The following is a 13,597-nucleotide window of genomic DNA, read 5'->3' on the forward strand; positions in this document are numbered from 1 at the left end:
CATCACTCATCATCAGGGAAATACAAATCAAAATCACAGTGAGATACCACCTCACACCTGTCAGAATGGCTAACATTAACAACTCAGGCAACAACAGATGTTGGCGAGGATGCAGAGAAAGAGGCTCTCTTTCTGGAAAACAGTATGGAGGTTCCTCAAAAAATTAACTATGACCCAGCAATTGCACTATCCAAGGGATACAGGTGTGCTGTTTCTTTTTTAAAAATTTTTTTTAATGTTTATTTATTTTTGAGACAGAGAAAGACAGAGCATGAATGGGGGGAGGGTCAGAGAGAGAGGGAGACACAGAATCTGAAGCAGGCTCTAGACTCTGAGCTGTCAGCACAGAGCCCGACGTGGGGCTCAAACTCACGGACCGCAAGATCATGACCTGAGCCGAAGTTGGACGCTTAACCGACTGAGCCACCCAGGCGCCCCCAGGTGTGCTGTTTCAAAGGGGCACATGCTCCCCGATGTTTATAGCAGACCTATCGACAATAGCCAAAGTATTGAAAGAGCCCAAATGTCCATCAATGGATGAATGGATAAAGAAGATGTGGTATCTATATACAATGGAGTATATTACTCGGCAATCAAAAAGAATGAAATCTTGCCATTTGCAACTATGTGGATGGAACTAGAGGGTATCATGCTAAGTGAAATTAGTCATTCATAGAAAGACGAATATCGTATGACTTCACTCATATGAGGAATTTAAGATACAAAACAGATGAACATAAGGGAAGGGAAGCAAAAATAAAATAAAGACAGGGAGGGGGACAGAACATAAGAGACTGTTAAATATAGAGAACAAACAGAGGGTTGCTGGAGGGGTTGTGGGAGGGGAGATGGGCTAAAAGGGTAAGGGGCATTAAGGAATCTACTCCTGAAATCATTGTTGCACTATATACTAACTTGGATATAAATTAAAAAATCAATAAATTATTAAAAAAAAGATTCCAATGCTGAGAGTTTCGCAAAAAATAGGAAGGGACTTCATTTGCTGAGCAGCTGACTAAAGTTTTAAAAGACTCATTTTAGCTTCTGTGTGGGGAATGAACATAAGAACCATGACAGAAGTATGAAGATTAGTTAGGAATCTATTTCAGTAATGGAGGCAAGAAATGATGATGGCTTGAATCAAGATGGTAATGGTCGATGTGGTGAGAGATGATGAGATTCTGGATATATTTTGAAGGTAGAACTCACAGAATTTGCAGATGGATTGGATATAGGGCGTGATAGAAGAAAAAAAGTCAAGAATGACTTCAAATCCTTTGTCCCGAGCAAATAGAAGAATAGAATTGCCATTCAAACCATGAAACAGACTCTTAACTATAGAGACCAAACAGAGGGTTGCTGGCGGAGGGGGGAAGGGGGGGAGGGGGGATGGATGAAATGGGTGATGGGGATTAAGTAGGGCACTTATTGTGATGAGCACCAGGTGTAATATGTAAGTGATGAATCACTTAATTCTACACCTGAAGCTAATATTACACTGCACATAAACTAACTGGGATTTAAATAAAAACTTGGAAAAAAGAAAAAGAATGATGGAGTTGCCATTTACCGAAATGAGACAGAACATAGGAAGAGCAGGTTTTGTGAGGGAAGATTTGATTTTGGTCCTGGGGTGCCTGGCTGGCTCAGTCAGTTCAGCGTCTGAGTCTTGATGTCAACTCAGGTCATGATCTCACTGTTCATGAGATCAAGCCTCACGTTGGGTTCTGTAAGCTGACAGCACAGAGCCTGCTTGGGATTCTCTCTCTCCTTCTCTCTCTCTCTGCCCCTCCCCTGCTCTAGTACACGTGCCTGTTCTCTCTCTCTCAAAATAAATACACTTTTTTTTTTTTTTTTTAAGAATTTGGTCTTGAAAACTTAGGATCATGATGACCATTGTATATCTGAGTAGATATGTTGAGTAGGTATATCAGTTACACAAACTTTCAATGGAGAGGTCTGAGCTAGAGATTCGAATTTAGGAGACATCACTGTACAGCTGCTTTTGAAAGTCGGGAGACTGGATGAGATCATTGAGGCAGTATATACGTAAATACAGAAACTCTCTAAGGACTGGGCTTTGGCTCCTGTGTTTAAAGCATTGCTTCTCAAAGCATGGTCCCTACACCAGCAACATCAGCATCACATGGGAACTTGCTAGAAATACACATTTTTCTTCCCAATTCCCGACCTACTGAAATCAGCGTCTCTGGGGGTAGAGCCCAGCAAGCTGTGTTTTAGTAAGGTGATTCAAATGTATGCTAAAGTTTGAGCACCAATGGTTTAGAGGTCAGGATGAGGAGGAGCCAGAAAAGAAAACATAAATAGAGCAGCCAGTAAAACATAAATAGAGCCAGCCTCCTGGAAGGAAACCCAGGAGGGAATGGTATCTTAGGAGTCAAGTGAACAAAGCATTTCAAGGAGGAAAAAGTAATCAACTACATCAAATCCTGCTGGTGTATCAAATAAATTAACCAGTTCTGCTCTTTTGGGAGGATAAACTAAACTTCACACTGTTGACCTTCCCTGGATTCTTCTAATAAATCTTCCTTTTTGTTCAACCTAGTTGGAGTAGACTTCTGTTGTTTCCCGTCAAAAGATCCTTGACTAAAAGATACCCAAATGTTCTACAATTGATTTAAAGAAACATTTTTTTATGTTTATTTTTGAGAGAGAGAGAGAGAGAGAGAGAACAGAGCGTGAGTGGCTGAGGGGCAGAGAGAGAGGGACACACAGAATCCGAAGCAGGCTCCAGGCTCCCAGCTGTCAGCACAGAGCCCCATGCGGGGCTCCAACTCATGAACCACGAGATCATGACCTGAGCCGAAGTCGGACACTTAACTGACTGAGCCACTCAGGTGCTTCTCTCTCTCTTTTTTTTTATTCTAAGTTCATTCATTTATTTTTGAGAGAGAACATGCATGTGTGCACATGCAAGCAGGCGAGGGGCAAAGAGAGACGGAGAGATAGAATCCCAAGCAGGCTCTGCGCTGTCAGCCCAGAGCCCAATGCAGGGCTCACAAACCATGAGTTCCTGACCTGAGCTGATACCAAGAGTTAGATGCTTAACTGACTGAGCCACCCAGGTGCCCAGAGGTTTAAACAAATGAATATTTGTAAAGCTCTTAGAACAGTGCCTGGCAGATAGGAAATGTTATATGTGTTCATTAAATAAAAAATAATTAATTGATCAGTCTTCAACTTGTGGCCTGTTAAAAGTCTGCTGAAGGTTAGGAAAACAACCAACCAGCTCTTAATTACTAAATTTAATGACTTCTCCGGTTCCTAGCTAACTTGATCATTCAGCAATCCTTGACTTGGTGGACCACTAGGTCCCTCTTAGAATTTTCCCTTTATTTCCTGGACGCTTCTTTGCTAGTTCTTCCCATAGCTCTCTGACACTGTCTACTCAATTTCCTTTGTAATTTCCTTGGGAGCCTGTCTTTGGTCCTCCTCCCTTCTTATTCTATAATGCAATAAATCCGATATTAAAAAATGCTCCAGGGGCACCTGGGTGGCTCAGCTGAGCAACCGACTTCGGCTCAGGTCATGGGCTCACGGTTCGTGGGTTCCAGCCCTGCGACCAGCCCTGCGCTGACAGCTCAGAGCCTGGAGCCTGCTTTGGATTCTGTGTCTCCCTCTCTCTCTGTTCCTCCCCCGCTCGCAATCTCTCTCTCTCTGTCTCTCAAAAATAAATATTTTTCAGAAAAAATTTAAAAAATGCTCCAAACCGTTTGTATACAAATCTCTCCATAATCTATTTTCTGCTGATCTCTTCAGATTCGTCTTTCAGTACCTCACCACATGAAGTGACTTGACCTTTTCAGAGTGTTGGGAGCAGTTTCCCCTGTCAGGAAATACCCTTTCCACCCTTAGAATTATTCCCTATCTTTTCAAGTCTTAAATGAATTTTTCTGGATACCTTAGGTGATTTTCTCCTGTAGGTCTCACATATATTTTATAGATACCTGTATCCTCAGAGACTAATATAGTAAGGAACCCAGATATTTATATTGTGATTTCTGTGACAACTTGAACACGTTTTCAGCTCTCAAAATGTATTAATTTTATTTTTATTTCCTCTGAAGAACCAGTGACACCCCGGATTCTTCCAACACTTAAAAATAGTGTATACCGAGCAGTATTGAGGTGATAAGAAGAATAGTTACATTTTTTTTTTTCTTAAGAAATGTCACGGCCACATCTTTAGGGAAGTCATCAAAAGGTATGTGGTACTGCAAGCCTGTGGATGGATCCTAACTGCTAAATTTGTGGCAGCTCTTCGGATTTGAGGGAAGCGGTGAACCTATCACGTCAAGAACATAACGTTGTCTTCACCAAGAATGCCAACAGCACAGAGGACAAATGGGTTTTTCTGAGTTCTGAAAAGCAAAGGTCAAGGTGTCACAGAAGAAAAAGAGTTGTTCCTGACAGGATGGTGGAAGCTCAAGACAAGAGACGGTTCTTAGAAAGATCGGTAAAAAAATGCCAGGGTCTTTTTTTGTTGTTGTTGTTATGAGCAAGATCGCGTCCAGAGATCTGTGGGGGAAGGGGTGGTAACTGCTAAGCTCCACCCCCTGAGCCTTAGCAACAGTGACGGAAAGGACCGTGATTGGGTGACAAGTTTCACCAGAACCCTACGGAGCAGGGAGGGGGCGCACTCACTACGTAAGCCTAGCTGAGAGCCGTGTGCAGTTACGCTGTGAAGACGGCTTCGATTTTCAACACAACGCTTTCTGGAATTGTGCTGGAAGAACCTGACAATGGGGGAAAGATGGCTTTTCTTGATATGTCTTTAGGTATGTAGACCCCAGCCCCCAGCCCCAACTAGTCAGGGCTCACTGGTTTTGGACAGAAGACCTTGAGTGGCGCCATGAGGCACACGCCGCTGGGCGAGACGAAGCTAGCGCTCTGTGCCCCATTCCGGGCCCCCAAGAGGGTAAAGCTCCCTTCCGGGTCCCCAGTTGGGTAAAGCTCCGTTCCAGGCCCCCAAGTAAAATACGTTGGGTCAAGCCCAGACCTTTCTGCTCCCATTTTATACAGAGCCAATAGGTGGGAAGTTGGCGAAAGCTGACAGAAATTGTGTGTGGCACGATTGCTGCAAAGGTTCAGGCTGAGGGAAATAAAAAAGCCAGGCGTCTCCATATATTTTGTTCTCTTAAGGGTGGATAGCTAGCTACCTGCCCACTTCGTATGTGGGGCCACATGCTCCTGGAAGTCCGAGAGCCTGTCGCAAATTACTGGATTCTAGGGACTAGTTTTCGAAGAGTGATAATGGGCAGCAAGAAAAGGGGTGGTGTATTCGATTGCTTGTTTCTTGCTTGTTTCTTGTTTCTTCGCTTGCACCTTTCCTCTCCATTGGCACCCTCGAACCTCCTAACCTCAAAACTCTTCACGATTAATACCCACTTTGGAAATGGGGAAGGGGAGGGGGAGATGGGCGGACTTCGTAAATGAAGTTGGAGAGCTGAGCAGGGAGCGCTAAACTTAAAAATGGCGGCAGGTCGGGTGCGGTAGGGGAGCGGGGTGGGGGGGGGTCAGGGATTAGGAGGAGGAAGAGGTGGGGGGAGGGGAAAGGGTGGGGAGGGGAGAGGGGGGAATGGGTCGAGTGGAGGGGGAGGGGGAGGGGTGGGGGAAGGGGGAGGGTAGATGCAGCGCAGGGGTTGCAGCGGGGGGGGGGGGGGGGGAAGCAGCAGGGGAGGAGAGCATGCCAAAAAACTGAGGTGGGTAAGGATAGGGAGGGCATGCCTTATTAGTAGAGGGGACAGCCATGCGCGTGGAGAAGAGAAGGAGAGGCGAATGTTACACGTGGGAGGAGCAGAACACGTCGTGGGGGGGATTTAGAGATGAGGGGGGTAGAGTAGGAGAAAAGAGACCCAGGCTTGCAAAACAAGAGAGGAAAGCGGAGCAAGGAAGGGGGGGGGACCTTAGTGGGGTGGGAGGAGTAAGAAAAGCCCACGTTAGAAGTGGGGTTGGAGTGAAGCAAAAGACCTTAGAAACGGAAGAAGTAGAGCAGGGATGGAAGATTCTAGACGTGGGGGGCTGGGGCGCAGTGAGGGTGAAACTTTGAAATGGAAAGGCACAGCGCAGGGGAGAGGTGACCTTATTATAAGTGGGGAGGTAGGGGGGACTTCAGAAATGAGGAAGGAGCAGGGGTTCAGATCTAAAATCTGAGACAGGGAGCAGCTGTGAGGGTAATTGTTAGAAATGCCGAGAACCACAAACGATCAGTCAGGGAGGATCTTGTAAGTGGCAGGGAGCCGGCGGAGTAGACTTCTGAAATGAAAGAGGATTGTTTGCCTTTTTATTGTCGTAATAGTTTTTTTTTTTTTTTTTAACATATTGTGGCCACTAGACCCCTCTCAGGTATACAATTCATAAATATCTTCTCCTGTATTCTGGGTTGGCTTTTTACTTTCTTGATGGTGTCCTTTGAAGCACAAGAATTTTTACTTTGGATGAAGTCCAGTTTGCTTTTTTCTTTTGTGGTTCATGATTTGGTATCATAGATAAGGAATTATGACGATTTACCTCTAGGTTTCCCTCTAAGAGTTTTACAGGTTGGCCTTTTACATTTACATCTTTGACCCATTTTGAGTTGCTTTTTTGCAAATGGTTGAGCTAAGATCCAACTTCATTCTTTTGCATGTGGGTATCCAGGTTCTCTAACATCATTTGGTAAAAAAAAAAAAGACTATTGTTTCCTCTATTGGGTGGTCTTGGTAGAATTGCTTTCTTTTTTAAAAAAAAATTTTTTTTTAATGTTTATTTTTGAGACTGAGACCGCATGCGAGCAGGGGAGGGGCAGAGAGAGACACAGAACCTGAAACAGGCTCCAGGCTCTGAGTTGTCCAAACAGAACCCGATGCGGGGCTAGAACCAATGAACCGTAAGATCATGACCTGAGCTGAAGTCAGCTTAACTGACTGAGCCACCCAGGAGCCCCTAGAACTGCTTTCTTAACTTCATATTTGGAAAAAAAATTTCATATTTGGATAGTTCATTGCTGGTGTATAGAAATAGGATTTACTTTTGTGTATGGATCTTCTGTTCCACACTTTTGCCAAGCTTGTTTATTGCCTCTAATTTGTGTGTGTGTGTGTGTGTGTGTGTGTGTGTGTGTGTGTATCTTTAAGATTTTCTTTATATAAGATAATAACATCTGAGAATATAGATATTTCCACTTCTTTCCTTCAAATCTGGTTGCCTTTGATTTCTTTTTCTGGATTAATTCTCCTGGCTAGAGTTGCCAATGAAATGTTAAATAGATGTGCTAAGAGTGGACATCCTTGACTTGTTTCTGATCTTAGGGGGAAGGTTTTCAGTCTTTCACCGTTAATCATCATTTTAGCTGTGGGTTTTTCCTGGATGCTTTTTATAAGGTTGAGGAAATTTCCTATTCCCTGCCATCCCCCCTTTACCCCTGAGGGGAAATGGCCCAGAATAGTACCTAAGACATTTTCTTGCTTTTTTTCCTTTAAAGTGTTTTTAACAATCTGTTTAATGATGGGTATCGGTAAGCTTTACTCTTCTAAGACATAATCCGTGTGGATTCCAGACTGCAGATTCTGGCTTCTTGCCCTCCACCACAGGCTCCACTGTGAGTCCTGAAATACTTTGTGGTGTTAAAGTAACTTTTATTTATTTTTTTAATTTTATTTTTTGATGTGAGAGAGAGAGAGAGAGAAAGAATCTTCAGCAGGCTCCACACTGAGTGTGGAGTCTGATGTGGGGCTCGATCCCACCATGCTGGGACTGGGACCTGAGCCGAAATCAAGAGTTGGATGCTCAACTGACTGAGCCACCCAGACATCCCTAAAATGACTTTTAAAAAAGAATGTCGGGTCACCGGGCAGGGCTGGGACTATGGTGAGACAAGTGAGGCCCTTGCCAAAGGTGCAAAATTTAGGGAGGCAATACAAATTTGACGATTGAGATAATATTTTTAATGAAATGTTTAAAAAAATCAAATGGACAAACTTCAGCCCTCTGGCTGGTCATGTATTTCTGTAAGTAAAGGAACTGGAATGAAGTAAGTGGGGCAAGGTTGCACGCACACGGTCTGATCTGGTTTCTGTTGTTGATATTTTATTCATCAAGGATTGTTCTTGTGTTGATTTAAAAAAAAAACCATTTTTAAGATTTTATTTTTAAGGAATCTCTACACCCAATGTGGGGCTCAAACTCACAACCCCGAGATCGAGAGTCGAATGTTTTACCAACTGAGCTCTCCCACCCCTGCCCGCATTAATTTTTATTTTTAAAAATATTGTGTTATAAATACTGAAGGTTTTTTTTTTTTTGGAGCATCCTAAAAATTATGCATGAGGTGAGTGCTTCATTTGCCTTAGTCTAGGCTCTGCCCTGTCACCGGGAGCCTGAATGGGGGGGAAATTCCAGAGCCAAGGAGAATCTATAGCACTGAAATCAAACCTAATGCTTCCTGTGCTTTTTTCGCTGTTGATTTCGCTGTCTTATACTCTGGGGAGTATAAGTTGGTTCCCCAGATCCATATTTATACCATTTCAGACAGACGGGGAACAGGCAAAACTGGTTAGTCATGAAAGGCCCTTCCAGTTCAAAGCCAAGAAAAATACATCATGAGGGAGCAAATACATGTTGCTTCTATGAGTTGACCGAGAAATCCATACTTTTCTAGTACATGTCCCCATGATTTTATTAAGGTGAAAATATTACTCTTAGCAATGCTTTGGATAGCTGCACCTGTATATTAGAAAAGCAGTTTTGGGGCACCCGAGTGGCTCACTCGGTTAAGGTGTGGACTCTCGTGTTCAGCTCAGGTCACGGGCTCACGGTTCGGGAGATCGAGCCCCACACAGGGCTCACCAGCTGACAGTGCACGGAAACTGCTACTGATTCTCTCTCTCGTTCACTCTCTGTCCCTCCCTTGCTCGCACTTACTATCTCTCAAAACAAATTAAAAAAGAAAAATTTTATGTTATTTATATCATTCACATATTATATATAATTTTATATTATCTGTATCATGTATACTGAATGCAAGATTACTACTTTCATTGTAAGAAGATGTGATAAAATAGGAAAAGGCTGTACAAATTTATTTTTGTCCTTGTCCCAGTAAACATTTTCAGAACGTATTATAGTGTTTTCTTAGAAATAAAAGGCAGGGCGCCTGGGTATCTCAGTCGGTTGGGCGTCCATCTTCAGCTCAGGTCATGGTGTCACGGTCTGTGAGTTCGAGCCCCGAGTCGGGCTCTGTGCTGACAGCTCAGAGCCTGGAGCCTGCTTCGGATTCTGTGTCCCCCTCTCTCTCTGCCCCTCCCCTGCGTGTGCTGTGTCTCCCTCTGTCTTTCAAAAATGAATAAACATTTAAAAAAAAATTAAGAAGTAAAAGGCAAAAATATGGGGCGCCTGGCTGGCTCAGGTCACCCAAAAATATGGCCAGAAAGTAGTGACGACTACTTTCTGCTTGCTAGATGTATTGGGTCCCAGATCCATAAACGTTTATAAAGCATCCACTCTGTATTGAGCCCTGGGCTGGGCACTGGGTACCCTGACAAACAATGGCCTCCTCTCGAGTGGCTCATGATTCAGTTGCAGCGGCAGCTAAGTACATATGTGCAGTTCTGTGTTGTGTTAAGTGTTCTGGAAGCATATACAAAGTCCGTCAGGAATGGAGGGGAACCTAAGTCACGCATTTTGAGGTTTCTAGTATTCTAAGTATTTAAAAAATGACAGGACAGTGTCTACAAAAACCAGAGTACATTTTAAATGTTCACAAAGAGTAAAATAGTGATTTCAACACGTTCTAAAATACAAAGGAATATAATTATGCTTTTTAGGGGCACCGGGCTGTAGGACCTGACATACATGAGACACTCAACAAATGCTTGTTCAGTTTTTAAGATATTAAAAATTTTTTTTTATTCATTATTTTTGAGAGAGAGAGAGAGTGAGTGTCAAGGCACATGAGCGGGGAGAGGGAGACACAGAATCTGAAACAGGCTCCAGGCTCTGAGCGGTCAGCACAAAGCCCGCGGCGGGGCTCGAACCCACAGACCGCGAGATCATGACCCGAGCTGAAGTCGGACGCTCAACTGACTGAGCCACCCTGGCGCCCCAAGACATTTTCTGCCTTGTTTAATCCTTCTGTGACTCTAAGACCGAGCTTGCCATTAGTTTTGGTGACTGGGAGGTCAGGAAAAATTAAGTCACTGAGAATTGTGCAGGAAAAATTAAGTCACTGAGAATTGTCCAGGAGTGCCACTAGGCAGACTGGTCCCGGAGCACTCTCTCGTGTCATTGTGAAACGTACCTCTGACTCAGGAAGGAGCTTGCTCTTCCCTTTCTCCTCTCTGAAGTTTTGCTCTCCTGTTTAGGAAGTCACCCATTGCACTGGGTCCCTGAGAGCTGGGTGGCAGCCGTTTTAGGGCTGATGAGGGCAAGAGGTTGGAGATGAAAAACTCTTCCTGCGGTGTCCTCTAAGATGTTTTGATTCGTGCACTCGCTTACTCTGTAATGAGAAAAAAAAACTCTGCCCAGAGATCTGTACAGACTTTAAATGTAGAATACAGTGGAAAGAACGGAGGGGAAAAAAAAGAGAAGGTGAGAGAATGCAGAAGGAATAAAAGGAACCGAAAATTAAAGGCTATGTCTTTGCAAGACGTTAACAACCATTGGCTCCTGACAGGCAGACAGAACCAGGGCTTAAAACCCGTTTGTCAAGAAATGGTACTCGATTGTTGAGGTTTTTTGTTTTTTTTTAATGTTTATTCATTTTTTTAAGACAGAGACAGAGCACAAGCAGGGGTGGGGTGGAGAGAGGGGCAGGGGGGACACAGAATCTAAAGCAGGTTCCAGGCTCTGAGTTGTCAGCACAGAGCCTGACATGGGGCTCGAACCCAGGACCGCGAGATCATGACCTGAGCCAAAGTCAGACGCTCAATCAGCTGAGCCACCCAGGCACCCCAAGAGTCAGACATTTAACCGACTGAGCCACCCAGGTGCCCCAGCTCGTGCCCATTTCTAAAGATAACTTGACCTAAGTAAGCTTGCATCCATTGATAGAACATCCAACTTTTGAATCTTCCCATCGCAGATATCAGGAGAGAGATTTTAAGGCAGGTTGTATGTGTCTCTCATCCTTCAAATCGTGCCATGTAAGTGCTGTCTATCTGAGAGCATTAAGAACATGCCTGACTACAAGGTAAAGTCTGATTGCTCCCTGCTATTTACGCTAATCTTGGTTCCTTGCCTCTTTGGTGTTTCCTGTGAACGTCCCATCACTATTACTTCCTTTCTTACAATTCACAAAAATGAATGTAACTAATTGTCTAGCACTGACATTTAATCAGGAATGACTCTACCGCTCTGTGTTTCTCTCAAGCTAAAATAACACTTAGTAAAATCATTCATTTAAATGATTTCCCCTTTAGGCTACGTTACTGTGAAGGAATTTTATTTTTGCATAAATGATGTTACTGTAATTCTGTTTAACGGGAATCTTTCTCTTTGTTATGTCAGGAAACTGACTCTAAAATGTCTGCATTGTTTGATCTTTGTTATGGTTTTATAAGTTCCTTATTATACAGGTGTCATGGTTTAGGGCTTCCAGTTTTTACAATGTTCTAACGTATGATGAGGTAGAATATAGATTATTCACTTGAGACACGTTGTAATTCGGCTTTTTCTATTGTCTTCATTTTTTTTTTGTATTTTCTAACACAGATGACATTATAACACTTAATAAGGTAGAAGATGTAAACAGTGAATCAAGCAAGAAAGGGGAAGAGAGCGATGAGAAAATGAGCCCAACTTCAAGACAGCCATCAAATGCTCTTAGATGTCACCAGCAGAAAGGTAAAAGTTTACTAAAAATCAAACATTGTAAAGAGTCTGAAATACTTGTGAATAACTAGGTAAGCAGATTCACAAACTTGGAATGTATTCTAAAATTGCCCTACGCTGCTAGTTTGATTTTTCTTGAAAACGTAGGCATGCTGGTTCGGTAAGATCGTATGCCATGACAAATGAAAACAAATTTTTAATTTCTATGTGTTACTTCCTTAAGGGAGAGCACGATGAGAATAAGAAATACTTTGCGCCAGTTCACAAGCCTGGCTTGTTGGTCCCATTCTACTTTTGGGAGGTAACACAGGAGGCGTAAAGGCATGGTTAGTAACCTGAGCACCATGGCATCCACATTTTGAAAAAAATGAACGCTCGTACAGCAGAGTACAGAAGAGCATGAAAAAAGTCTTCTTCTTGTATTGCCAATCCCATTGGTTAGTGCATAAGAACGTGCTGCAGATTGCCATTGTAGAGAAGTCTGTTCAACGGTTAAGGATCTCCATGGTTTAGTCAGCAGCCTGGAACCATCTTGACAGTGTGCATGCTCTAAGCCCCCGCCAGTTCCTACCCAGCGTCATTACAGTCCTTGTCTGAAACTTTCAGTGGCTTAATGGGTTCTGAGAAAAGGAGGGATGGTGGTTATTATGGGAACAAATCTAAGAATGGGGAGGTAGCCCATTCTCCTGTTTCCAACTAAATGTAAAATTGATCTTTGTGAGCCTTTTGGAGGTCCATATTCTTTGTTTCTGCAACTATCTTTACACCCAAAGCACAGCAGACAACTGAGGGGAATATTCGTACGGTTAATACAAAGCAGATAGTTTTTCTCCATCTCTCCTTCTTCTAGTAGGGTATTCTTCCAGTTAATTTCAGATACCATGCCCCAACTTTGTTGTCATATGAAAACAAATTTGAGGTATTGCATACAAAGAAGACTACTATACTAAGATATGCAGGTAGGAACAGTAGGGCAAAGACTGTTCTAGAATTCAGTGAGACTCTCAGATGATATCAGACTAATGAAATGTCAAGTTCTGCAAAACCCAGGGCATAGCCTTGAAACAGTGAGATTGCAGATAATACTTCTGAACAATATGTTGAATTTACTGACTGAAAATACAGCAAATAATCATTTTTCAAGGACTCTCACAATTCACAAACAACGTTGAGGAAGGAAATCAAGACGATAAACCTTGCCAAGAATCTTCTGAGTTCAAGTCTGAACAAAGCGCTTCAAACGAGCAGCCTGTAGATAATCAGGTAAGTGTAAATGCTGAGAATTAACCAATGTAAAAGGTCCTAAGTTTAATATAATTCTTAATATTAAAGATGATTTTCAGTTCCATTGAGAGCAGAGATCGTTTCATTGTACTCCCTCATGGCGCCTTGAACATAATTGAAACCCAATATTTGTTCATTGATCTTTGTCCTCCGTAACTGTTGTAATAAACACTTAATTTTTGCTATTTTCGATCATTGCGAGAAATTTTGAATTTACAAAATGCCAGAGTAGATGATTGGTTTTGTGACTTGTCTTGCATAATCATTCTCATTTTTGCCCTCATCTAGAGTCTTTGATCTTTAGGTATAGTATAAAACAGCTTTAGTAGACTTGCGAATGAATCATAAAAACTAGAAGTCGGGCACCTGGCCTGGGTGGTTCAGTAGGTTAAGCGTCCAACTTCGGCTGAGTTTGTGAGTTCGAGCCCCACATCAAGCTCTCTCCTGCCAGCGCAGAACCCCATTTGGATCCTGTCTCCCTCTG

The 13,597-nt window shown here is 43.0% G+C and overlaps 1 protein-coding gene across 1 annotated transcript in view; it reads left to right on the forward strand.

Annotated features, from left to right (window-relative positions):
- The first annotated feature begins 4,585 nt into the window (after window positions 1–4,585).
- Window positions 4,586–13,597, forward strand: part of LUZP4 (leucine zipper protein 4) — a 32,106-nt gene continuing 23,094 nt past the window's right edge. The window contains 3 exon segments of the mRNA XM_042975026.1: window positions 4,586–4,799; window positions 11,710–11,841; window positions 12,974–13,092. Of these exon segments, the coding sequence (XP_042830960.1) occupies window positions 4,775–4,799; window positions 11,710–11,841; window positions 12,974–13,092 (276 nt within the window). The 5' untranslated portion in view covers window positions 4,586–4,774.

Source organism: Panthera tigris, chromosome X (assembly GCF_018350195.1).
Source record: "Panthera tigris isolate Pti1 chromosome X, P.tigris_Pti1_mat1.1, whole genome shotgun sequence".
Classification (NCBI taxonomy): Eukaryota; Metazoa; Chordata; class Mammalia; order Carnivora; family Felidae; genus Panthera; species Panthera tigris.